We start from the raw sequence: 27462 nt of genomic DNA, 5'->3' as shown, positions 1-27462 counted from the left end.
CCCTCACCTGAGAGCTTGTTAGAAATGCAGATTCTTGGACCCTATGCCAAACCTCCCAAATCCAAACCTGGACATAGAGAGAGTAGGGTTGGTGGGCGGAAATCTGTGTTTTCACAAGGTCTCTGGATGATTATCAACAATCTAAGGCTGAAGTTTGAAAGCACTGCTCTAAAAGTTAAGACTTTTAGCAAAAGGGCATTTATACGATACCTTGCTTTGATGCCATCAGGAAAATAACTGAAGTTTGCATCTTTACATGCCAGAATTTTATTTTTGATACTTTTAAAACGGAAGTTTTTAGGTGGGCATCTGAAATGAATTGCATTTTTGCTAATCTGATATATAGTAAGACCTTTTCATGTTATCATTATGGAGCTATAGAAATTTAGGAAGCTGTTTGCTTCTTCCCTAAATGCCCCTGAATTACTGATTTAGAAGAAGGAAATGGAACATCAGCATTCAGCTTAGTATAGTGGTTAAGAACTTCAGCTTTACATCAGACTGCCAGCTTCTAATCCTGGTTCCAAACTACCAACTGACAAATTACCTTACTGGGTACTTGGGAGGATCAAATGAACACATACAGTTAAGGTGTCTAGAGTAATATCTGCCACATGCTAAACAGTTCATAAATGTTAGTTTTTATCATTATTAATGTTTAGGCTCCCAATTATCACCTCTATGCAGTATCACAAATTTGTGCTGCTTAATTTTACATAGAACTGTCTAGATTATTGGTTAGCAAACTATGGCCTGTCATCTGTTTTGTATGGCCTATGAGCAAAGAATAGCTTTTACCTTTTTTTTTTTTTTTTTTTTTTTTTTTTTTTTTTTTTTTTTTTTTTTTTTTTTGAGACAGAGTCTTGCTCTGTCACTCAGGCTGGAGTGCAGTGCGCGATCTCCGCTCACTGCAAGCTCCGCCTCCTGGGTTCACGCCATTCTTCTGCCTCAGCCTCTCGAGTAGCTGGGACTACAGGCGCCCGCCACCACGCCCGGCTAATTTTTTGTATTTTTAGTAGAGACCGAGTTTCACCATGTTAGCCAGGATGGTCTCGATCTCCTCACCTTGTGATCCGCCTGCCTCATCCTCCCAAAGTGCTGGGATTACAGGCGTGAGCCACAGCGCCCGACCAGAATAGCTTTTATCTTTTTCTTTTTAAAGGGTCATTTAAAAGAAGAAAGCATGTACAATAGAATTCATATATGTCCCACAAAGCCTAAAATAATTACTATATGGCCCTTTATAGAAAAGGTTTGCCTACCCCTGATCTAGAGGTGATTCCCAGAGAATAATATATTATCCCAGAGGGTATTTGTTAGGGTAGTGCTAGCTACCATATATTATAAACACTTAAAATCTTAATGGCTTTTCACAAATAAAATTTATTTCTTGCTTGTAGTCGTAGATGCATGCTCAGTAAGCAGCCTTCCACATACTGATTCAGGGAAGCAGGTTTCTTCCAGCTTGAGAATCTATCAGTTTCCATGGCTTCTGGGGCCTCTCCAGGAGGCAAGCAGAGAGGGAAAGAGAGCTGGGGGAACACACCTATTCTCCGTACACTTAACATGCATCAGTTCTGGCCACAACCAACTGTTAAGATTGGTTGCGAATTGTAGGAAATTCGTTTTAGTGGACACATACCTCTACCACAGATGGTTCTATTTCCTCCCTCTATAGAGGTAATCATGAATCAGAGGTCGTTTTATTAAAATGTACAAGATTGTTCCAGATGGTTAAGATTGCTAGCACTATGGCCAGGCGTGGTGGCTCACAACTGTAATCAGCACTTTGGGAGGCTGAGGCGGGCAGATTGCTTGAGGCCACAAGTTCAAGACCAGCCTGGGCAACAGAGTCTCTTAAAAAAACAAATATATATGTATATAGAGAGAGCTAGTATTCTAACCTTTTCTTAATTGAAAGTGTCACTGTCTATACTAACATTTTTATACTTTATAAATAAAAAGTTTCCCATTGCATTACTGTTGAAAAGATGGGCATTAAACTTAGACATAGAATTAATAAAAATTTGAGTGGTTTTAGCCAAAAAGCAGTAAGGCCTAGACATTTTAAATAACATTTCCAAGGCTACACAGATGGCAAAGCTAGGATTTAGACTTCAGCCTTCTTATTTCTTAATTTCATGCTGTTTCTAGAGTGCCATTGCTGTCTTACAAACAAAATTTTCGTTTGGTATATAATAGTAAAATAACGCTTTAAAAAATAAACTGTCTTCTACCAGTTTTTAAACTGGTTGAATTATGTTTTTCAAGGTCAGCTTCCACCAGTTTGTTTTCTTTCTCTCTCTCTCTCTCTCTTTCTCTCTCTCCTTCCCTCCTTCCCTCCCTCCCTCCCTCTCTCCTTCCCTCTCTCCTTCCTTCCTTCCTTCCTTTCTTTCTTTCCTTCTTTCTTTCTTTTCTTTCTTTTTTTTGAGATGGAGTCTCGCTCTGTCATCCAGGCTGGAGTGCTGTGGCGCAGTCTCTGCTCACTGCAAGCTCCGCCTCCCTGGTTCATGCCGTTCTCCTGCCTCAGCCTCCCGAGTAGCTGGGATTACAGGTGCCCGCCACTACGCCCGGCTAATTTTTTGTATTTTTAGTAGAGACGGGGTTTCACTGTGTTAGTCAGGATGGTCTTGATCTCCTGACCTCGTGATCCACCCGACTCAGCCTCTCAAAGTGCTAGGATTACAGTCGTGAGCCACCACGCCCGGCCTTCTTTCTTTTCTTTCTTCTTTTTTTTTTTTTTTTGATAGAGTCTTGCTCTGTTGTCCAGACTGGAGTACACTGGCACATTCTCAGCTCACTGCAACCTCTGCCTCCTGGGTTCAGGCAATTCTCTTGCCTCCGCCTTCTCAGTAGCTGGGACTACAGGCACGCACCACCATTCCCGGCTAATTTTTGTATTTTTAGTAGAGACAGGGTTTCACCATGTTGACCAGGCTGGTCTCAAACTCCTGACCTCAGGTGTTCCGCCCGCCTCGGCCTCCCAAAGTGCTGAGATTACAGGTGTGAGCCACCATGCCCGGCCAGTTTGTTTTCTTATATGTATGTTTTAGTCTTGGTTTCTGCTATTTAAAATAATAAAGTTCATGTTTAATAGTTACTTTGATTTTGAAATACCGTAGACTTCAAAAGTAGAATCTGGAGCTGTGAGGGACCTTAAAAATCACCCACTCCAATCTCAAATGAAAAAACTGTATCAAAGAGGGAGTCACACAGATTGTTAGCATAAAATTCTAGTCTAGAATCAAGGTTCCTGACTTTAATTCAGTACTTACTGTATCGTACTATGACTACTTTCTACATGAAAATATAAAGAAATAGGGCAAGAGAGAAAACGCATTCAAAATATAGTCACCAAAAGTGACTGGTTTTTGTCTTCAATTTTTAAGTGTTTGTTTTCATTTCTGACCCACTTAATTCTGTTGTTTTAGGAATATTATTTTAGCATTTGCTGGTACGCTGAGGCATGGTCTCATTCCTAATCTACTGGGTGAAGGAACTTATGCCAGATATAATTGTCGGGACGCTGTGTGGTGGTGGCTGCAGTGTATCCAGGATTACTGTAAAATGGTTCCAAATGGTCTAGACATTCTCAAGTGCCCAGTTTCCAGAATGTATCCTACAGATGATTCTGCTCCTTTGCCTGCTGGCGCACTGGTAAAGATATTTCTTAAAATATTTTTTTTTCTGAAAAATGACTTTTAGTTTCTAATGTAAAAATAAGGGTAATTAAGAATCCAAATCTTACGAATTATTCAAATATCAGTATTGATTTGGCACCTGCTGGTACTATAAGTGATTGGTCTTTGCCTGAAGTACTTTGCAACGTGGTAGAAGAGATGATGATGTGTACATAAATATGGCCATTGCAATAGAGTGTAGAGGAAGTGTTGTGTAGTCTCTTAAAAGAAAGAGAGAGAAGGTCCAGTAGGTAGGTCTCAGGGAGAACTTTAGAAAGTAGCTAAAGTTTCACCTAAATGAGCCATAAAAGGTGAGTAGGACTTTAGGAGAGGTGGAGAAAGTTGTTGGGAGACATTAGAGTTGAAAAGAATCCAGGTGTATGGCACACACCTGTAATCTCAGCTTCTCAGGGGACTGAGACAGAAGGATCACTTGAGGCGAGGAGTATGAGTCCAGCCTAGGTAACATAGCAAAACTCAGTCTCTTTATTAAAAAAAAAAAAAAAAAAAAAGAGGAAAGGAATAATAGGGTTGCATAGTAGATTAAAGCACAGTTTAGGGGACATAGTACTTAATAGTGTTTTTGTAAGAGCCTAGGCTCTTATAAAATACGTTTTGTGAAAAAGTCAATATGGTTTGGCTTTTTGTGTAGGATACCTGCAGAGTAGTAAGAGATTATGGAAAGGGTGAGCCAGGTTATGGAGAGCCTTGACTACCATTCCAGGGAGCTTAAAGATTATCTTACGAACAGTGAAGAATGGATAGACATTTTTGAGTGTTTTTTTCCCCTAATCAAGAATGGACAATAATACTATACTTTTGCCACTTCTGATCTGCCTTTATGTTAATAGTTTGGTATATATGACTGGGGGGACGGGGAGGGGATAGTAGCTGTGTAAGCTACTTCAAGGCTAGCATATGTTTGTGTCCTCATGATATTTATTTATATCATGAAGTACTCAACATTTGTCCAAAATTTTTTTATTTGTCCTCTGTTATCAACTGACATTTCTGTTACAATGAATATAGGTTCATGCTATCAGGCAGGTAATTATTTTACACATAACTATTTGTTTTCTCACAGTTTATCCAAAAATATTTATTCACAGCATTATAATTTTAATAATTACTAGTAGAATTTTTATATTATAGAGTTTTGGTTTTATTCAGAGTCTTTAAAATGAAACATAATAAACATGTAAGGACTCTAAACATTTTGCTTCTATTTAACATTCTTCACCTTATTTTTAAAAATATAATTATATATTTCCCCAAATGTCATCCTGAGCATCACATTTATTATTTATATGGGTAAAGAAAATGACTTATGAATTCTTTACATTCACTGGGGTATTTTCTAAAGTCATTATGGATCCTCAAATTTGAGAGTTTCCCTTTAGCTCATAATTTACCCCCATTACCTGTGTATGCAGATGAGTAAGAATAGCAATGCCAATTTAAAATTCAGATGCTGGATAACAAGCTAGGTTCGTTTATTAGCTGAAGAGATCACTCTAATAGAAACTGTAGAAGCTCACTAGATTCGTTTTTGTGTATCAGCAGATTATTTTATGTCACAGACATGAATAGTCAAAACTGCTGATGTTAAATATTTGTATGCTCGTCTGTATTATTTGGTATATAGGAGCTGCTTCTTCCCTGGCCTCACCCCAATTCCTATTTCTCACTCCAAAGGAAAGTATATATTTTCACATTACTTCAGTTGTCGGATTTGGGGGAAAATAAGAAAAATGTAATTTCTAACAGAGGTGACACCCATTATGTCTCAAACAGGATCAGCCATTGTTTGAAGTCATACAGGAAGCAATGCAAAAACACATGCAGGGCATACAGTTCCGAGAAAGGAATGCTGGTCCCCAGATAGATCGAAACATGAAGGACGAAGGTACAGAACTTTAACTGCAATAGTACAAATTCATCGAGGTGATGAAATTAAACCTTGCAATTGTTCACTTACTTAGTAAATATTTGTGTGCCAAACCTCACGATATAATGATGAAAAAGATTAACATAGTTCCTGATCTCACCAAGTTTTTAGTTTCTAGCAGAAAAATAAAATTTTATATCTTTTGTCAGCCAGTTTGAAAGATAATTTTGGTGGTTTCATTTATAACTGTAATAATCGCCATGAACTGCATGCTTACTATGTGCTAGGCATTGTGGTAACACTTTACCTATGTTATTACCATTTAACACTCCCCAAAACATTGGGAATGAGTGATATTGTGTCCATTTTTTTTTATTACTATACTTTAAGTTCTAGGGTACATGTGCACTATGTGCAGGTGTGTTACATATGTATACGTGTGCCATGTTGGTGTGCTGCACCCGTTAACTCATCATTTACATTAGGTATATCTCCTAATGCTATCCCTCCCCCCTCCCCCCACTCCACAACAGGCCCCAGTATGTGATGTTCCCCTTCCTGTGTCCAAGTGTTCTCATTGTTCAGTTCCCATCTATGAATGAGAACATGCGGGTCTGGTTTTTTGTCCCTGCGATAGTTTGCTGAGAATGATGGTTTCCAGCTTCATCCTGTCCCTACAAAGGACATGAACTCATCATTTTTTATGGCTGCATAGTATTCCATGGTATATGTGCCACATTTTCTTAATCCAGTCTATCATTGATGGACATTTGGGTTGGTTCCAAGTCTTTGCTATTGTGAATACTGCCGCAATGAACATACGTGTGCATGTGTCTTTATAGCAGCATGATTTATAATCCTTTGAGTATATACCCAGTAATGGGATGGCTGGGTCAAATGGTATTTCTAGTTCTAGATCCTTGAGGAATCGCCACACTGTCTTCCACAATGGTTGAACTAGCTTACAGTCCCACCAACAGTGTAAAAGTGTTCCTATTTCTCCACATCCTCTCCAGCACCTGTTGTTTCCTGACTTTTTAATGATCGCCATTCTAACTGGTGTGAGATGGTATCTCATTGTGGTTTTGATTTGCATTTCTCTGATGGCCAGTGATGATGAACATTTTTTCATGTGTCTGTTGGCTGCATAAATGTCTTTGCCCACTTTTTGATGGGGTTGTTTGTTTTTTTCTTGTAAACTTGCTTGAGTTTTTTGTAGATTCTGGATAACTGAAGCAGAGTAGCTTGCCCAGAGTCACATAGCTACTAAGTGGTAGAGGTAGACTTTACTCATGGTCTATCTCGAGAGCCTAGGCACTTATAAAATACTTTTTGTAGAAAGGTTTATTTGTATATGGTATTAAAATAAATGTGCTTTTCTAACTTCTCTTGAGTTCATCATATTCGTTATCTCATGGCACACTATCATTGCCGCCAATGCAAGGCTAGTAGTAATTTATTTCATTTTATTCCCCATTCCCCTTAGTCATTCCAATGTGTTTATTGTGTATTTATTTTGTAAAACATGCATTGTTTTATGTTCATGTGCATTTTTTAAACTTTGTAATTTTGAAAGATTAGACTCACAAGAAGTTGAAAAAATGATACATAGTATGCCATGAACTCTTCACCCAGTACAGCATCAGAATCAGGAGATTGACATTAGTATGTTTTCAACTTTTACCAGTTTTTACATTCACGTGTGTGTGTATGTGTATGTGTAGATCCGTGCAATTTGACCCCATGTATAGCTTCATGTAGCCACTGCCATAATCAAGATACAGAACTGGTCCATCACCATAAAGATCTTTGTGTACCCTTTTAGGGTCACACCTAACACTCCACCCCCAGCCTTGGTCTCTGGCAGCTACTAATCTGTTCTGCAACTCTATAGTTTTGTCATTTTAAGAATGTTATATGAATGAAACCATATACTATATAACCTTTTGAGATTGATTTTTTCACTGTGCATAACGCCCTTAAGATCCATCCAAGTTGTTGCATTTATCAATAGTTTATTCCTTTTTATTGCTGAGTAGTATTCCCTTTTATGCATATACCAGTATTTATTTAACCATTCATCCAAACCATTCATCCATTGAAGGACATTTGGGTTGTTTTCATGTTTTGGCTAATACGAATAAAGCTACTATGAACATTCATGTACAAGTTTTTGCATGACACGTAAGTTTTCATTTTTTCTGGGATAAATGTCCAAGAATGGGATTGGTTCATATAGTAAGTATATGTTTTGTTTTAGAAGAAACTGCCAAACTATTTACCACAGTGTTTTACCATTTTAATAAATTCCCGCCAGCAAACTGGAGAGATCCAGTTTTGCTACATCTTGCCAGCATTTGGTGGTACCCTTTCTTTTAAGCTGTTCAGATAGCTTTATAGACCACTACAAACTGTGTGTGGTCGGGGGTGGGTCTGAGATGGAGTCTCGCTCTGTCCCCCAGCTGGAGTGCAGTGGCGCAATCTCAGCTCACTGCAATCTCCGCCTCCTGGGTTCAAACGATTCTTGTACCTCAGCCTCCCAAGTAGCTGGACTACAGGCGCATGCCACCACACCTGGCTAATTTTTTGTAATTTTTGTTGTTGTTGTTGTTTTAGTAGAGATGAGGCTTCACCATGTTTTGGCCAGGCTGGACATTGTGGTTTTAATTTGCATTAAATTGCATTTAATGGCTAATGGTGTGGAATATCTTTTCATGTGCTCATTTGCCATCCATCTTCCCTCTTTGCTGAAATGTCGGTTCATGTATTTTGCATATTGTCTCTTTCTTTATTATTTTTTAGAGACAGGGTCCTACTCTGTCACCGAGACTGGATGGCAGTGGTGCATCATAGCTCACTCAACCTCTAATTCCTGGGTTTAAGCAGTCCTCCTGCCTCAGACTGTCAAGTAGCTGAAACTACACGTGTGCACCACTGGACCAGGCTAATTTCTTTTTTTAATTTTTTTGTAGAGATGGGAGTCTCCCTATGTTCCCCAGGCTTGTCTTGAATTCCTGACCTCAAGCAATCCTCCAGCCTCGGCTTCCTAAAGTGCTGGGATTACAGGGATGAGCCACTGAGCCCAATCTCTTTTGTCCATTTTATAATTGTATAATTGGAGTGCTGTTTTTTGCTTTGTTTTGTTTTTAGTATTGGGTTTTTTTTATTGTGGTAAAATAGACATAATGTATATTTACCATTTTACCATAAAAGTTACAATTTTAGCCATTTTAAGTGTACAATTCAGTGGCTTTAAGTACAATCACATTGTTGTGCAACCATCATCACTGTCCATCTCCAGAACTTTGTCATCATTCCTAATTGAAGCAGTAACTCCTCATTATCTCCTTCCCCAGCCCCTGGAACCACTATCCTACTTTCTGTCTATAAATTCAGTTATCCTAGGGACCTCATATAAGCGGAATCATACAGTCTTTGCCCTTTTGTACCTAGCTTATTTCACTTAGCATAATTATTTTTTATCAATACATAAGAGTTGTACATACTTAGCATAATTCTTTTGAAGTTCAGCCATGTTGTAGCAGGTGTCATAATTTTATTCCTTTTTTTGTTTTTTTTTTTGTGATAAAAAGCACGTAACATTAAATTTACCTTAGCCATTTTCAAGTGTACAGTTCAGTAGTGTTAAGTATATTAACATTGTTGTGGAACAGATCTCTAGAACTTTTTTACCTTGCAAAACAAACTCTATACTCGTGAAACACTAGTTCTTCCTCCTCTATCCCCACTCTTCCCAGGCCTTAGTAACCACCTTTCTACTTTCTGTCCCTGTGATTTTGACTACTTTACATACTTCATATGAGTGAAATCATGCAGTATTTGTTCTTTTGTGACTGATTTTTTCCACTTATCATAATGCCAAGGTTCATCCATCTCATAGCATGTGACAGGATTCCCTTCTTTTTCAAGGCTGCATAATATTCCATTGTATGCATACATTTTCTTTATTCATTCATTGCCAGTGGGCATTTTATTGCTTCCATCTCTTGGCTCTTGTGCATAATGCTGCAGTTAACATGTGTATGCAAATATCTCTTCAGGATCCTGCTTTCATTTTTATGTATATATACCCAAAGTCAAATGCTAGATTGTATTTTAATTCTATTTCTAATTTTTTGAGAAACTTCTATAATATTCTCCATAATGGCTGCAACATTTACATTCCCACAACTATTCGAATTTCTCTGCATCCTTGCTAACACCTGGTATTTTCTGTTCTTTTGATAGTTACCATCCTAATGGGTGTGAGGTGATATCTCATTCTGGTTTTGATTTGCATTTCCCTAATGATTAGAAGTGTTCACCATCTTTTTATATGTTTCTTTGCCAATTATGGGTCTTCTTTGGAGAATTGTCTATTGAAGCCCTTTGCCCATTTTTTAATTGGTTTTTGGGTTTTTGGTTATTGACTTGTAGAAGTTTCTTATATATTCTGGATATTAACCCCTTATCATACATATGAGAATTTCATTTCTTTTTAAGGCTGAATAATATTCCATTGTATGTATATACCACATTTTGTGTTTCCATTCATTTGTCAATGGACATTTGGGTTATTCCCACCTTTTGGCTATTGGGAATAATGCTGCTGTGAACATTGGTGTACAAATATCAGTTTGAGTCCCTGCTTTCAATTCTTTTGGGTATCTACCTGGAAGAGAACTTGCTGGATCATATGATAATTGTTTGTTGACCTTTTCGAGGAACTACCATACTGTCTTCCACAGTGGCTGTGCCATTTTACACTCTTACTAATAGTAAACAGGCTTCCATTCATCTATATCCTCACCAATACTTGTTTTTTTCTGTTTTTGTTTTTTTGGTTTTTGTTTTTGTTTTTTTGTTTGTTTGTTTTTGTTTTTTTGTGTGTGTGGTTTTTTTTGCTAGTAGCCATCCTAATGGCTATGAGGTGGTATCTCATGGTTTTGATTTGCATTTCCTTAATGATTTCTTAGTGATGTTGAGCATCTCTTCATGTGCTTGTAGGCATACATATATCTTCTTTGGAGAAATGTCTATTCACATCCTTTGAATTTAGGGAATGAATTGAGTTCTTTTGTTATTGAGGTGCAGGGTGCTTTATATATTCTGGATACGAAACACTTACTAGATATGGTTTGCAAATATTTTCTCCCATATTGTGGGTTGTCTATTCGCTATCTTAAAAGTATCCTTTGATAAACAAAAGTTTCTGATTTTGATTAATTCCAGTTTATCTACTTTTGTACCTGTGCCTATTGTATCCTATGCAAAAAAGCCTCATCAAATTCAATGTCATGAAGCTTTTGCCATACATTTTTGTCTAAGAATTTTATAGTTTTAGGTCTTTGATCCATATTGAGTTAATTTTTGCATATGATATTAAGTCCAAGTCCATTTTTTTTGCATGTGAATATCCAGTTTACTCAGCTCCATTTGCCAAAAAATAATAAACTGTCCCTTCCCCAATGAATGGTCTTGGCACCCTTGTCAAAAAAACATTTGACTATATATACAGGGTTTATTTCTGGGTTCTCTGTTCATAGGCCTCTGTGTCTGTCTTTATGACAGAACCACACTGTTTTGGTAAGTGTAGCTTTGTAGTAAGTCTTGAAATGAGGAAGCATGAGTCTTCTAACTTTGTTCTTTTTCTAGATTGTTTTGGCTATTCAAGGTCCCTGGAGATTCCATATTTATTTTAAGATGGAGTTTTCTATTTCTACAAAACATCATTCTCTTTGGAGCATTTTTATGATACCTCCCTTAAGCTTTTCTGTCAGATATTTCCAACATCTGAGTCACCTCAGTGTTGTCACCTGTTAATTGCCTTTTCTCATTCAGGTTGCGATTTTCCTGGTTCTTGGCCTGACAAGTAGTTTTTCGTGTTTTCCTAGACCTTTGGATGTTATAGGACACTGGATCCTATGAAATCTTTCATTTTACCAAGTACCCGTTATTTAAGTTTAGTATGCAACTTCTGGCCTAGTCTTGTGGGCTGTGGTTTCAGTAACAATTTAATATTTAGCAAGGTTATTCTGGTCTACTTCATTCACGGGCTATCAGGAGGCCACTCAGGAAACCTGAGTGGAATTCCACACTGTGTAATTTACTTCTCAAACCTTTGGGTGTGTTAATGCTCATCTGTTTCACATGTAGATTGGTCAGAGCCTCCCCAGGACTTCCTATACAGCTTTAAAGCATCGTTTTTGCAGCTTCCTCCTCTTCAGATCTTCCCTGAAATCTCTAGTTGGGAGTGTGAGGGGCACCCCATCACTGCTGGGCAAGGCATGGAAATCCGGACTCTCCACTCAGTCTCTGCTGACAGCATGCTGTCAGGAGAGGGTAGCACTGTCCCTAATGACCTGCTTCCACTGGGGGTGGAAGTCCATACTCCCCACCCAGTTTGTGCTAACATCATGCAGCAGCGGTGGGAAACACCCTGGGCTGCCTGCTGCCGCCCCAAGGCCACCTACTACTGCCAGGTTGGGCATGGAGTTCAGACTCCCCAGATTCCCCTCGTGGTGTCCGCGGGTACCAAGCTGCTGAGGAAGGGGAGCACTGCCTTAAGCTATCTGCTACCCCCAGGTAGGGGATAGGAGTCCAGGCTTCCACTCAGTCTCCACTGACATTCCAGGGAGAAAGGACATCCATGGTGTTTGCTGGCATAGGGCGGATGTTGTCATAAAAGTTTCTGTCTGGTTAGGGTCCCTCTTTCCTTTTCCTTTGGCTGGAGTCAATTGGTTTTTCTTGGAACTCTTTGTCATTACCTGTTGGAGGTTGCAGGTTGCTTTTCCAAGTTTACATCTCACCCAGACTGGTATATATGGAGACTTAAAAAAAAAGAAAAAAAAAACCAGGGAACTCACCACTATGACATTCTTCAAGTCTTGAGGTTCCTAGCCAATCTGCCTTCCTCTTTACACTTTTAGAGTCCTCTTATGATAGTCCACTGTATTACGCTCAGGGATTTTCATTGTACTTAAGAGAGGAGGATCAGCGAAAAATGAGTCTTCTCCTCTTTTTCATACCAGAAGTTTTTGAACTTTCTGTACTTATGTGTGTTTGAGTATGTGTAAATTACTTATGCTATATATTACATAGCATATATTCAGTGTACTATAATATATACTATAATCAATAATTTATGTTTTGAGATTATACATAGATATTAGATATACCAGTATTATCTATGATTAAACTTTTGCAAAAAAGTTACCTTACTATATATGTCCTTTTGCAACTTGTTTTATTCAATCATTTTGTTTTGGAGATTTATCTTTTTAATATAAATTTAAGGGGTACAAGGGCAGTTTTGTTGCATGGATATATTGGGTAAGGGTGAAGTCTGGGCTTTTAGTGTAACCATCACCAAAATAATGTACATTGTACCCATTAAGTAATTTCTCATCTGTCCCTCTCATCTCACCCTTCTGAGTCTGGTATCTATTATTCCACACTCTGTCCATGTGCATACATTATTTAGCTCCATTTTGATACATGTAGATCCAGTTCATTAATTTCAAATGGTATAGAGGGTTTCCCATTGTATGAATAAACTACAGTGTTTATCCATTCCTCTATTGAGCAGTTATTGGTTGTGAATTCAAGCAATGTGGCAGTGAATATCCTCGTACACATCTCCATGTGCACATGAGTAAGGGTTTCTCTGGAATATATAGAGAGATGAAATTCCTATGTGGTAGAATATACACATCTCCAACTTTGTGCTTGTATATTCTGGATACAAAATAATAAGATACCACCAAACTGAGCTTCAGAGTAGTTGTCCTAGTTTATTATATTTAAAATTTTGTAAATGTTTTAAAATATTTGTATATACTATATATAATACTTATAAAATTTTATTTTATACATATTTTGTTTTTTAGGTTTTAATATAACTGCAGGAGTTGATGAAGAAACAGGATTTGTTTATGGAGGAAATCGTTTCAATTGTGGCACATGGATGGATAAAATGGGAGAAAGTGACAGAGCTAGAAACAGAGGAATCCCAGCCACACCAAGGTAGTGTAAATTTTATAGTGCTGTGTAATTATACCCTTCTTTTAAAAAGCACATACTTGTGGAATCTTTTATTCTGTTAACTATGAACTCTTTACATTAAGTCAATCAAAATTTCCCTGCCTTCCTCCCTTCATCTCCCCATTATACATGCGCACAATCCTGTTGATATAAGTTATCAAGTAACACTATCTGTTCTTTTCTGTAAGTGCTCGTGGGTTGATTCTCTACAAACACCTCAAAGGAAACATTTATGATTCATTATCCCAGTGGTTAAGACATTTTCGTAACCTGAACTGCTTATTGATGTAAACATTTCATTATGCCCATCTTTTGCAAACATAGAAAACAACCAATTGTTCTGTCTTTTATGAAATTCTTTCACTTTCTGAACCTTTTCTCCTCCTAATTTTTTAAATCTTTTTTCCTAGTGTTTGTCATTTAAGTTTTTATCATTTCAAATGCTAAATACATTATCATAAGCTATTAAAATCACTTTTAATATTACTATCACCCAAATAACGTACTTTGTACCCATTAAGTAATGTCTATTAAAATAGCTTCTGATACTGTATTAAGCTGAGAAGTTATTTTCTTATTCTAATTTTTTTTTTTTTTTTGAGAGAGCGTCACTCTGTTGCCCAGGCTGTAGTGCAGTAGCACAATCATGGCTCACTGCAGCCTCTGTCTCCCAGGTTCAAGCAATTCTCCTGTCTCAGCCTCCCAAGTACCTGGGACTACAGGCGCACACTACCACACAGGCTAATTTTTGTATTTTTAGTGGAGACGAGGTTTCACCATGTTGACCAGGCTGATCTCAAACTTTTGGCCTTAAATGATCCACCTGCCTCAGCCTCCCAAAGTGCTGGGATTACAGAAATGAGCCACCGCACTCGGCCTCTTATTCTAAATTTTATCTTCAGTAAGAATTGTCCAAAAAATTTAATAGTTGTGTACTGAGTGTGGTAGCTGACGCCCGTAATCTCAACACTTTGGGAGGTTGGGAGGTTTGGAGGTTGAGGTGGGAGGATAGCTTGAACCCAGGAGTTCGAAACCAGCTTGGGCAACATAGTGAAGCCCCATCTCTACAAAAAATAATTAATAAATAAGTTGCCATCTTTACATGCTTTACCAATTTTTTAAAAATCTATTTGGTACATTAGATCCTTGTACTTCCCTTTTATTTTTCTTAAAAATGAGCTTTCAAATTAATGTGTCTGCCTTCCCTCACTTTCTCCAGCCCTATTTTTCATGTTTGCTATCTTTTCTCTAGTACCTTATCCCAATATTCAGATTCCTTACTCCTACCTTTTCCAACTGCCATCTTCTTTTATTCCACAATTCCCATTCTACATCATAGAATTTTTAAAAAATATGTGAAGATGATAGACAATGGCAAAACCATGAGAGGAAAAAATCTTTACATGATATAGTACACATTCCTATAGAGTAAGGATTTTTTAATAGTTTTCATAATATGTTATATGATTCATTACAATTGTTTACTGAATGCCCTTTAAATAGTACTTAAAGGACTCCAACTTAGAGAATAAAAATACGTTTTTTAATTTTAGAGATGGGTCTGCTGTGGAAATTGTGGGCCTGAGTAAATCTGCTGTTCGCTGGTTGCTGGAATTATCCAAAAAAAATATTTTCCCTTATCATGAAGTCACAGTAAAAAGACATGGTAAGCTGGTTATTTTGTTTACAAAGAACCTTCAAATGTACTATGTATATATTCTCAACGTATGTAATCATTTGATTCTATCAGCTAATATCGGAAAACCCTTAAAATTAAGAAGAAAGAAAATTCATTAATTTACTAGTGTGAAAATTGTAACAATTCTAGTTGAACCATATTTTTAGCAACTTTGAACTGAGATAAGAAAGCAGCATAGCTATTGCCTTTATTGTGCTTGTCTTTTTCCTCAGTGTGACTGAGCAAGTTGCATTTCTGTGAGCAATTTTGCAATCTTTACGTGTCTTTTTCTAGAATAGTGCTGTCCAGAATAATGTGAACCACATACATAATTTTAAATTTTATAGTACCCACATTTTAAAAAGTAAAAAGAAACAGGTGAAATTGATTACAAGATATTTTATTAAATCAGCCAGGTGCAGTGGCTCATGCCTGTAATCTCCACACTTTGGGGGGGCCAAGGCAGGCAGATCACTTGAGCTCAGGAGTTTGAGACCATCCTGGGCAACATGAAACCCCATGTCTACAAGAAATACAAAAATTAGTAGGGTGTGGTTATGTGAGCCTGTAGTCCCAGCTACTTGAGAGGCTGAGGTGGGAGGATGGCTTGAGCCCAGGAAGCGGAGGTTGCAGTGAGCCAAGTTCATACTACTGCACTCCAGCTTGGGTGGACAATACCAGATGCTGTCTTAAAAAAAAATAAAAAAAGACATTTTATTTAACTCAGTGTATGTATATAAGATATTGTTTCAACATGTAATCAATGTAAAATTATTCATGAGCTATTTTTCATTCTTTTTGGGTGGTGCTGCATCTTCATAATACAGCTTATATTTTACATTTATAACACATCTCAATTCAGACTGGCCACATTTTCCAAAAGTGGATAATTTATTGCCTTGTAGTAGATAAAAATAAACTAAATATTACTATTTGTCTGTAACTAGATGTGTGAATTGTTTTGAATGATTAAAACTACCGTGTCTTATGTCATTTTTCAGGAAAGGCTATAAATATAAAGGTCTCATATGATGAGTGGAACAGAAAAATACAGGATAACTTTGAAAAGCTGTTTCATGTTTCAGAAGACCCTTCAGATTTAAATGAAAAGCATCCAAATCTGGTTCACAAACGTGGCATATACAAAGATAGTTATGGAGCTTCAAGTCCTTGGTGTGACTATCAGCTCAGGCCTAATTTTACCATAGCAATGGTTGTGGTAGGTGATTCGTTTGTAAAAACATTTCAAAAAATGATGTGCTAGAGTTTGCTTAGTTCCTTATTCCCATTTGTTTTCAAATTCACTTCATTGCTAAAAAGTAGTATATTGCTTACTAGCTAGTTTTAAATAGTCTTTCCTAATTAATCAAGTATTATGCATATCACTTTTAACCTGTAACATTCAGTATCCAAAAACAGAAAATAATAGATGATGACTAATGAAGTGCTTCCTAGAGTTTTTCACATTCAGAGCACACATAGAAGATGTTATTTGTGGCCAGATGCCGTGGCTCACACACTTTGCGGACTGAGGCAGGAGGATCACTTCAGCCCAGAAGTTTGAGACCAGCCTGGATATCATAATGAAGACCCACCTCCATATTTTAAAAAAAAGAAAAGAAAATGATATTTGTATAGCACAGTAGGTTACATGGAGTAGGCTGCTTGTGCTATATCCAACTACTTCAGTTAGCCCCAGGCCCCACCCAGCTACCCTGAAAGCTGAGGGTCTCTGTATCCTACACACCTGTGCTATAACCAGTGCCTCAGCACACTAGTTGGAAAGCCCTGAACTAGTGAACTAAAGTGGATAGCTTCAATTAACATTCTGTTTTCATTGTTGCATTGCTGCAATTAGTTTTGTCCAGCAAAGAATTTTAGACTCTGCTTTTTTAAATCTATACTTTAGTCTAAAAATAAACTACAAGGAAGTAAAATAGAGAAGGTATGTGTTCTTCTATGCCTGGCTAGCTGTTTTCACATTGTCAAAAAGAGTACCAAACCTACTACTATAAATTATAGTAGAATGAAAAGTGTAAAAGTACACAAAGGTAGCTTTGGTTCAGTGTGGACCATTAAAATTAATGCATATTCTTCGTCAACAATGCTTTTCTCTTCTTTCTCTGTATCTCAGATAAATTAACTCATGCTATTGGAGTAAAAGTTCTGTATTTATTTATGGCCCCAGAAGCAAAAAATGGATATCAGATGTACTTAAAGAAAGCTATTATAAATCTGCTGAAGAATGAATTACATAAATTTAAGTGTGTGCTGTCTGGGTTCAGTGGCTCACACCTGTAATTCCAACACTTTGGGAGGCTGAGGTTGGAGGATTGTTTGAGCTCAGGAGTTCAAGATCAGCCTGGGCAACATAGTGAGACTTCATCTCCACAAAAATTTTACAAAAATATTAGCCATTTGTGGTGGTACACACCTGTAGTCCCAGCTGCTCAAGAGGCTAAGGCAGGATGATCGCTTGAGCCCAGGAGATTGAGGCTGCACTGAGCTCTGATCTCGCCACTGCACCCCAGCCTGGTGACTGAGCGAGACCCTGTCTCCAAAGGGGTTAAAATAAAAGTATGTTCTGCCTTCAGTGTAGCTGTGGCAACTTCCTTTTGGAGCTGAGTAACTTTCTTGAGGTGACACAGAGAAATAATCACCTTTAAAGGCTTTCCTAACTTCTACGGCCAAAAACAGTCCTTCTAAGTCAGCGTCATAGGATTAGATCTGTTTAGGCATCTACACTCAAATTCTGACCCTCATGGTATTTTAAGTAATTTTTTTCAAGTTTATGAATAGTTTCTGTGGGTAGGAACTAATTCTGTGATCTTAAAAATTTGTATATTTGTTTTTGGCATTCACTAGGCCCCTGAGCTCTTTACTACAGAAAAAGCATGGAAAGCTTTGGAGATTGCAGAAAAAAAATTGCTTGGTCCCCTTGGCATGAAAACTTTAGATCCAGAGTAAGTTGGAATATAAGTATTAAGAATGTTGTTATTATATTTAATCCAAATACATTGACATCAACCATAATTTTTTTTTTTTTTTGCCAGGGCAACAAAAGGAGATGCCATCTCTACAAAAATAAAAGTTAAAAAAAAAATTAGCTGGGAGACATTGTGTACACCTGTAGTCCTAGCTACTCAGGAGGCTAAGGCAGGAGTATCACTTGAGCCCAGGAGATCAAGGCTGTAGTGAGCTATGATGGCACCACTGCACTCCAGGCTGCTTGACAGAATGAGACACTGTATTAAAACACACACACACACACGCACACACACCCCAAAACCCACAATTAAAGCTTACTCTTGTGACCAGCTCTCCAAAAAAAAGAAAAGTAACAAATGTAGTATAGATAACTGTGTTATAAGTTCCATGTATTATAATAAAGCAATATGTATATTCAGTTGCTATTTGTAATCTGATAATAGGCCAATTTTAATTTTAAAATTGGAGAAGCTTAAAAATCAACTTTCCAATCTATAATTAATAAAACCATGTCTTTAATTTTTATTAATTCAAATTATTCTATGTATATTTCAATTATTAGATAGGCTTCAATATATTAGAGGCCTAGGAAATAGTTGACTTTAAACCAAACCATATTTAGTGCCAGGCTAACTTCTTTAAGGCAAGATACCAGAATATTTTACATTTTTTATATTAACCAGTATTTGTTAATCATTTTTAACACATAATTAAAGTCCTGTGAACTCAGTATGTACTAATTTAAGGTTAGATGGATGATGTACTAATGCCAAGCTTATTCTGTAGATTAGAAGACAAAATAATTGATTATTTCTCTTACTTTTGTTATTGAAATTTTTCTAATGCTTTTTACATAATATCTGATCATCTTTTATTTAACTTAAGTTTCAATCATTTTGCAGTGATATGGTTTACTGTGGAATTTATGACAATGCATTAGACAATGACAACTACAATCTTGCTAAAGGTTTCAATTATCACCAAGGACCTGTAAGAATTTCATTTATCTTCTGAGTTTCAGTTTAAATTATTTTTCAAGTAATTTTTAGATATTTATGGGGTTTTTTTTGTCTTTACTTTTAAATAATCTTTTTTAGGAGTGGCTGTGGCCTATTGGGTATTTTCTTCGTGCAAAATTATATTTTTCCAGATTGATGGGCCCGGAGACTACTGCAAAGACTATAGTTTTGGTTAAAAATGTTCTTTCCCGACATTATGTTCATCTTGAGAGGTAAGTCATCAGGAGCATGTAATTTCCATAACTAGTGTTTAGTCGGTTTATTAGCTATTAGGTAAATTACAGTTTCTTAGAATTGATTTCTGTATGCCCTAGGTATCCCAATGAAAAGTGAAGCCTTTATTCTTTAACATGACAAATTCTGTTATATAATTTTCACTTTCTCTTATTTTGGGTTGTTACTTATTTTAAGTTGAGGTCTTGATATTGTGTGATTTATACATGTGGAATAGTCTTTGATTTTTAAAATTTCCCTGATGTTTTTGGATATGGTTAGCACAGGATAAATATAAAAACTGAAGGTACTCAGCCTGGGCCTTTTGAGTTAATTGATTTAAAGATGTATCAAGAAGTAGTTTTCAGAAATGCTTTCATTATAGTTAAAATACCAGAGTTGGTCTTTTGCCTGTTATTTCAAAAAACACTTTTCACTTCCTTGTCCTAATTATTAGCAAATAGACAGTGTCAGAGTTACATATCTTTATAAGAGTATAAATTCAGAGGGTATCTTAATTTCTCAAATTTTAGATTATACCTAAGTATATCTATATTCTATTCCTCAGATTATGAATAAACAGCACAAATTTTATCTCCTTTCTTACAAGCACATAAGGGACTTCTGCGTGTTTCATATTAATAGAGCCACTCCTGGTTTGTTTTGTTTGGTTGTCACCATGGTACAGATTTTACCATCCTTTTAACCTATTTATGTCTTTGTATTTAAAGTGGATTTCTTGTACATAGTAGCATGTAATCAGGCCTTGCTCTTGTGTAGCACGACAGTTTCTGCTTTTGGAATATTTAGACCATTTACACTTAGGGTGATTACTGAAATTGTGAAATTTAAATGTTTGTTGTCTGTTTATCCTGTCTGTTCTTTGTTAGCTTTTTCCTCTTTTTGTGCTTCTTTTGCATTGAATATTTATTATTTAATTTTAATCTCCTTTGTTGGCTAATTAGATGTAATTCTTGTTTATTTAAAATGGTTGCTTTAGGTTTATAGTATATGTCTTTATAGTTTACCTTCCAGTGATATACCACTTCAAGTAAGGTATAAAGAACTTTAAAATAGTATAGTTTTATTTTTCCCCTCCCGGCCTGTGTGCTATTATCATCATCCATTTTGCTTTTACCTATGTTATAACCCCCGACACTACATGGTTACTACATTTGTTTAGGCAGTCAGTTATGTTTTAATGATCTTTAAATAATATATTAAAAAGTCTAATTACTCTTATAGTTGCCTTTTTCAGTGCTCTTCATATGTTTGTGATGTTCTGTATCTCCATCTTGTATCATTTTCCTTCTACCCAAAGGACTTTCTCCATCATGTCTTGTAGTGTTTGCCTCCTCATGATGAATTTTTTCAATTCTTATAAGTGTAAAACATCTGTGTTTTGCCTTTATTTTAAAGATATTTTCACTATGTATAGAATTCAAAGTTAAGCTTTTTTCTCTTTCATACTTTAAGGTGGTTACATTGTTTTGATAAGAAATCTGCTATCATTTTTATATCTAACCTACCATCACATCCATGCTGGTATTTTTCATTTCAACATTGTAGTTTTCATTTCTCAAAGTTTTATCTGGGTCTTTTTATATCTTCCATGTCTCTGCTTAATGTTTTGAACATGTGGAATATGATTACAGTGACTTTTTTAATATCCTTGTCTGCTAATTCATTTCTGGGTTGCTTTTGCTTGTGATTTTTCTCTTTATTATGGGTCATATCACCCTGCTTCTTTGCTTGGTAGTTTTTGTTTTTTGATTTTTGGAGAGACAGGGGTCTTGCTATCTTGCCCAGGCTGGTCTTGAACTCCTAGGCTCAAGCAGTCCTCCCACCTCGGCCTCCTGAAGTGCTGAGATTACAGGCATGAGCCACCACACCCAGCCATTTGCCTGGTTATTTTTTATTAGATACCAGATGTGAATTTTACCTTGTTGGGTGCTAGATTTTTGGTGTTTCTGTAAATGTTTTTGACCTTTGTTTTGGAATGCAGTGAAATTACTTGGAAACAGTTTGATCCTTTCTGGTCTTGATTTTAAGCTTGTTAGACCTGACCAGAATAGCATTTGGTCTAGGAATAATTATTCTCCATTAGTGAATCAAGACCCATCTGTGTTCTCTACCCTGATTTCAAAAATTATGACGTTTTCAAATCTGGCTGGTGGGAACAAGCAAGTGTTCCCGACGCTGTATGTGTGCCACGTACTGCTGCTTCTCATCCTTTTGGATGGTTCTTTCCTTGTTCTTTGGTAGTTTCCTCTTGTGAATTTGCTGGTTGGTACACTACAGATACTTGAGTGGGACCCTCTGCATATCTTCAGAGTTCTCTCTTTGTACAGCTCCTTCCTCTGTAGTACTCTATCCTGCAAATTGTAGCTGCTTTGTAGTGTTCCTGGATTCTCAGTTCAACTCAAGGAAGTCTGCCAGGCTCCACCTGTGTTCCCCCTCTCTGTGCCAAATCCTGGAAACTCTCAAGGCAGTAAGGTATGGTAATCATAGGGTTTGCTTCATTTGTTTCTCATTCCTCAAGGATCACTATTTGTTGCCTAATGTCTAATGTCTTAATGTCCAGTTCTTTAGTTGTATCAGACAGGAGGGAAATTCCGTCCATACTACTTCCTGTTTGTCACATATGGAAGTCCTTCCTTGCTTTCTGGCCCAGCAAGGTTTTCAACACTCATCTTTTGCTTTCACTACCCCAGCCTGGAATTGGGCAATTCTCTAAGGAGCCCTTGTTCTTTATAGTGAAAAATGTTATTTAGAAGCCAGATCTGAGCACATGGTGTATTGATTATTACTATGACCCCCAGCAGATAGGGCTAGGGAATATATAATAATACATAAACATAGGTAAATACATACACACTTATCTTCATCTCAATGTATCCTGTCTATGTGTATTGAAAACCTGAGTTTATACCAGTTCCAATCTATTGCTCCGTGTTTAATTCTATTTTTCTCCCTTTCTATATTTGTAATTCCCTTTTCCAACAATGAATAACCTACTTCCCACATTGGGCTATCACCACCACATAGAGTCTGCTCACCCAGCTTGGGCCTGATACCCCACACTAAGCAACCTCTATGTGTGGAACCCTCCTGGCACCACTTCGGTTCTAACTACCCACTCTGGACCACTCTCACCCTTGGTGGACTCCCTCTTCATACCTCTTGGACTCTAACATCCTGCTCCATACTACCTATTACCGTTTCCCCTCCATTTCTGGTCACCTACCTTGCTCTGTCCCACCTAATGACTTCAGGATGAATTTTTCAGGAAAGCAAGGGAAAGGGGACTTCCTTATATTTGTATGGATACATTCCATGTCCTAGTGTCCAAGTCTAATTATGGGCAGCATATTCATGGTTTTGTAACCTCATTTTGTTTTTTAATTTTGGTATCTGTTAGTTTGCTAGAGCTGCAATAACAGAGCACTACAAACTGAGCGACTTAAATAATAGAAATTGTTAAACAGCAGAATATTGACTCACAGTTCTGGAGGCCAGAAATCTGAAAAATCAAGGCATGGGCAGAGCCATGCTCCCTCTGAAGGCATTAGGGAAAGGTCTCTTCCAGCCCTCTCTCCTAGCTGCTGATAATCCTGTGGCTTGTGGCAGCAAACTCCAATCTTCATGTGGCATTATCTTAACTAATTACATCTGCAGTGACCCAATTTCCAAACAGGTTCACATTCTGAGGTACTAGGGGCTAGGACTTCAACATACAAATTCTGTGGAGATATAATTCAACATATTACAGATGCCCAAGTATCCAAATTCAGTCATTTGGCATTTTACTCTGATGTAGCTTGAATACTTGGAAACATACATTTTCTATATTTTCCATGTTTCTATGACAGTTTTTTAAATATGGTACCTAGCTGATATTAGTTATTATCCAAAATACCCTGTTTTACCTAATGGGATTATTTTTTCCCATTTTTACTATGAAATATTTGATGCCCACTGAAACATGTATGTAATATAGCCCTGAGTTACAAACCATAGTAATGAAACAAATATGTTCCCACAACCCAACTTAAAAATGAAACATTACAGATATCTGTACTTTTTTAAATTTGTGTTTCATTTTTAAGAGATTACATTGAAATTAACAATAAATGTGATGTGCTAACATCACTGTGTTCTGATGAGGGCTGGAACAAGTTATTTAACCTCTATAAATCTCTCTTACCTCTCTATAGATAGGAATACTTATGGTACCTTCCTTATAGGGTTACTGTGAACATTAAATCAGATAATATACATAAAAGCAGTTAGTATTAGAACATAAATGCATAATAAATACTAAGTTTATTATTCAGTAGCAAGAGAAATTAAGTGGCATTTTTTTCTTTAAGTAGAAAGTACTCTGGAATGCCATTTTTCCCCCCAATCATAGTTCTTAGTGTTTCTTCATTACTTTTAGTTTTACAGTTTATCAAGATCATACATAACACATCTGCATAATTACAATTTGAGTCTCATAAACAAAATTATGCCTGAGAGAATATTTATCTCTATATTTATATGTAGCTTGTAATGGTAGTTTCTTCTATGTTTTTAATACATAAAGGGATTCCTTGTATTTAAAAGTCTCCAATTCCAAAGATGGAATGTCAAAGAATAATTTCAGTCTAAATTCATTTGTATGTCTTTAGGATATTGTTTTATTTTGTAGCAAATGACTACATGTGATTATTTTCTACACTAGAAGGCAAAAATCACCAGGTCTTGCCTATTTTGTTAATATGTATTAAATTACGTCTTTGTAAAATGTCTTTTCTTTCATTCAGATCCCCTTGGAAAGGACTTCCAGAACTGACCAATGAGAATGCCCAGTACTGTCCTTTCAGCTGTGAAACACAAGCCTGGTCAGTTGCTACTATTCTTGAGACACTTTATGATTTATAGTTGATTACAGATATTAAGTATGCAATTACTTCTATTATAGGATGCAAGGTCATCATATGTAAATGCCTTATATGCACAGGCTCAAGTTGTTTTAAAAATCTCATTTATTATAATATTGATGCTCAATTAGGTATGATTGTAAAAGCATTGATTTTTTCTTAATGTACAGAGGTAGATTTCAATTTGAATCAGAAAGAAATATCATTACCAATGAAATGTGTTTGAGTTCAGTAAGAATTATTCAAATGCCTAGAAATCCAGAGTTTGGAAAAGAAAAATCATGTCATCTTCTATTTGTACAGAAACGAAAATAAAATATGAAAATATAATAATGAAAGAAATGAAAAGATAGCTTTTAATTGTGGTATATATAATCTTCAGTAACAATACATACTGAATACGCTGTGGTTCATTAATATTATCACCACTTACTATAGTATTCTTAATACAATGCTCACTGCATTTAATAAATATTTAATAAATGGTGAATGATAGAAGTTTCCATCTACAATATATGTTCCTAAATGGAGCACAGATGTTCAAACTATGCTTTCATTTTTTCACTGATACATTAATTTTTGTGTAATGAATGCCAACAGTATATTTTATATGATTTACTTATGTGAGGAAACATGCAAAGCATTAGGAAATTTATTTCCTAAAAACAGTTTTGTAAAATTAGTATTGAGTTCTAGTTTACTATTATAAGATAGCTTACATTTTCAAAATGGAAATTGTTGGTCATATTTCTAGAACTTTAAAGAAAAAAGAGTGTTATATTAGTTTTCTAAAACTCAACTATCTTTAGTCATGTTCAAAAATCTATTGCTAGATCATAGTAGACACTGGTTTTCTATTAACTCAAAATCTACATTGACAGGTTTAACATTGAGAAGAATCTTAATAAAAATATGGATATGAATTCAGTAGATATCTGAAATTCAGTAAAACCACTGGAAGTTTTTCATGATAACTTATTTTAAGATACCTTAAAAATCTTAAAGTCACAAAAGGAAAAAGGTTTTTAACATTTATATGAGTTAACATTTTTTCATAGAACTTATTACCTAGACAGAATTTACTGTTTTTTACTGTTTTCTTAAGAAAACAGTTAAATCATTATGCATTCAGTTGGAAGAAAGTAGTGGCAAGAATTCTTTCATTGCTATATAATATTCAGTGGCTTATTTATACCTAATAAAATAATGGTATTTTAAAATAATGCTACTTTTAAAGTAGCATTTTTTTTAGTTAGTTTACAGGTTACATACTCAAAACCTTAACTATGACTAAGAAATTAAAGAAGAAAACCAGCAAACTAAAACTTCTGGGCAGCAAAAATATATAAATGCTTCAGATGTCAAATACCCATGCTTGAAAGCTCGTGTAATTTACTTTAAGATTATCTGCCTGCTCTTCTTCAAAGCTGACCTTGCTTTAGAAATAGTTTTAACTAGCTTAGTTTTCTGGTTTCCAAAACTAAAACAGATTAAATCCTACAAATTTAAGGACAGTTGTGACAGTAATCTGACCACTATCTATAAACACATTGGACATTGGTTTCCAAATCTCCCTTTCTTCTTCAGTTCCTTCCTTGTTCAATATATAACCTCTCTAAACTGTGCAGGTAAAAGGAATGACTGTCCTTGAGAGAACCATTAGTTTATCAAAGGTTTATGTAGTTTTGTTGCTGTACCCTAACTTTGATATTAAGGGAGGTAAGAAAGGTAACAGAAAACCAGCATATTTAATCAAAGCAAGAAGTAATCGCTGACAGTTAAATGTGACCAAAAAAATTAAAAGTTCACAATTTTTTAAATGTAGCCATTTGGGGTTATCTCTAGTAAGGCAGATACCCACGTTGGTAAATTTTTAGGATATTGTGTTGCACTAGAAAACTAAGTGGTTCATATTTCTAATGAGGAAGATTAATGAAAGAACATTGTTATATTCTGCATGGTATATTTTAAAGTTTAAGAAGGCATGTTAAACATTATTTCCTCTATGGTAGTTAAAATACAGGATTAGATTTTTAACAGGTGTCATTTGACTAAAGAATGTTTAGGTAGAATGCTTCATACTTGAGTGATGCTGGATAGGGTAGTATTATATTATATTTCAACAATGGACTATGCCTTGGTTTTTCACTAATCAAAATCAAAATTACTCTTTAACATGATAAATGAATTTACCAGTTTGGTATGCTGTGGTATTTTAATAAGTTTTCAAAGATAATTGGGAAAACAGACTGGTCATATTTATGAATATTGTAACATATGTGAATTGTGATCCATTTCTGATATGTCTTGAACTACTCTGTCTAGTGGGCAAATGTCATTGTTACCTCTGTGTGTTAAGAAAATAAAAATATTTTCTAAAGGTCTATATTTTGCTTTCATTCGTAGTCATTGCGCCCAGCTAATTTTTTATTTTTTACTTACTTTTTATTTTGTAGAGACAGGATTCTACACTATGTTCCCTAGGTTGGTCTCAGCCTCCTGGCCTCAAGTGATCCTCCTGCCTCAGCCTCCTAGAGGCAATTAATTTGTCAGTGCTGACCAGAGCCATTTATTCAGTGCTTGCCTACTTTAGGTGCTTACCTTTTTGCAGAAGGCAGAGAGGAGGAAGAATTTTAGACTGTTTTGATTATTTATTTCATTAGGCATGTTGAAATTAGGAGCAAAATCAACTTCCAATGTATAAATCTGTTAGAAACTATACACTTCTTTTTTGGTAACAATGGGCCTCCTGGAAAAATAAAAATAATTTTTTTTAATAAATAAAAATAAGCTGCGCACTTTCCTGGTACTTCTTGAAACCTTTTACTCAAGTGTGAATTTTTTATTTACCTTTGATCAACTTACAGTAAACACTACAGGCCAGAAGACATATATACGGGCCTCCTAAAGTAGCCAAAATTTTTTTACTTTTCATCATATTACTGAATAATATACATATTTATAGAAAAGCATCTAATGACCAAAGTTGATGAATCTGGTCTTTGCCTTAGTTTCTGTTGGTTTCTTT

General features: G+C 36.0%; 1 protein-coding gene across 3 annotated transcripts in view; it reads left to right on the top strand.

The window, feature by feature from the left end:
- AGL (amylo-alpha-1, 6-glucosidase, 4-alpha-glucanotransferase) overlaps window positions 1-26818 on the top strand; it is a 72687-nt gene extending 45869 nt beyond the window's left edge. Inside the window, exons 26-34 of one of the 3 annotated variants that reach the window (XM_054475086.1) lie at window positions 3432-3657; window positions 5475-5586; window positions 13458-13593; window positions 15165-15277; window positions 16291-16508; window positions 18155-18252; window positions 19180-19267; window positions 19375-19508; window positions 24318-26818. In XM_054475086.1, the coding sequence (XP_054331061.1) occupies window positions 3432-3657; window positions 5475-5586; window positions 13458-13593; window positions 15165-15277; window positions 16291-16508; window positions 18155-18252; window positions 19180-19267; window positions 19375-19508; window positions 24318-24435 (1243 nt within the window). In that variant the 3' untranslated portion in view covers window positions 24436-26818. Of the gene's footprint in view, window positions 1-3431; window positions 3658-5474; window positions 5587-13457; window positions 13594-15164; window positions 15278-16290; window positions 16509-18154; window positions 18253-18342; window positions 18627-19179; window positions 19268-19374; window positions 19509-24317 lie in introns of those variants that run through there. The other 2 variants (XM_063652653.1, XM_054475095.2) reach the window with 2 other exon arrangements.
- Window positions 26819-27462: the final 644 nt, after the last annotated feature.

This window comes from Pongo pygmaeus, chromosome 1 (assembly GCF_028885625.2).
Source record: "Pongo pygmaeus isolate AG05252 chromosome 1, NHGRI_mPonPyg2-v2.0_pri, whole genome shotgun sequence".
Classification (NCBI taxonomy): domain Eukaryota; kingdom Metazoa; phylum Chordata; class Mammalia; order Primates; family Hominidae; genus Pongo; species Pongo pygmaeus.
The sequence above is the reverse complement of the archived record's forward strand: the minus strand, read 5'-3'. Positions and strand labels throughout refer to the sequence as shown.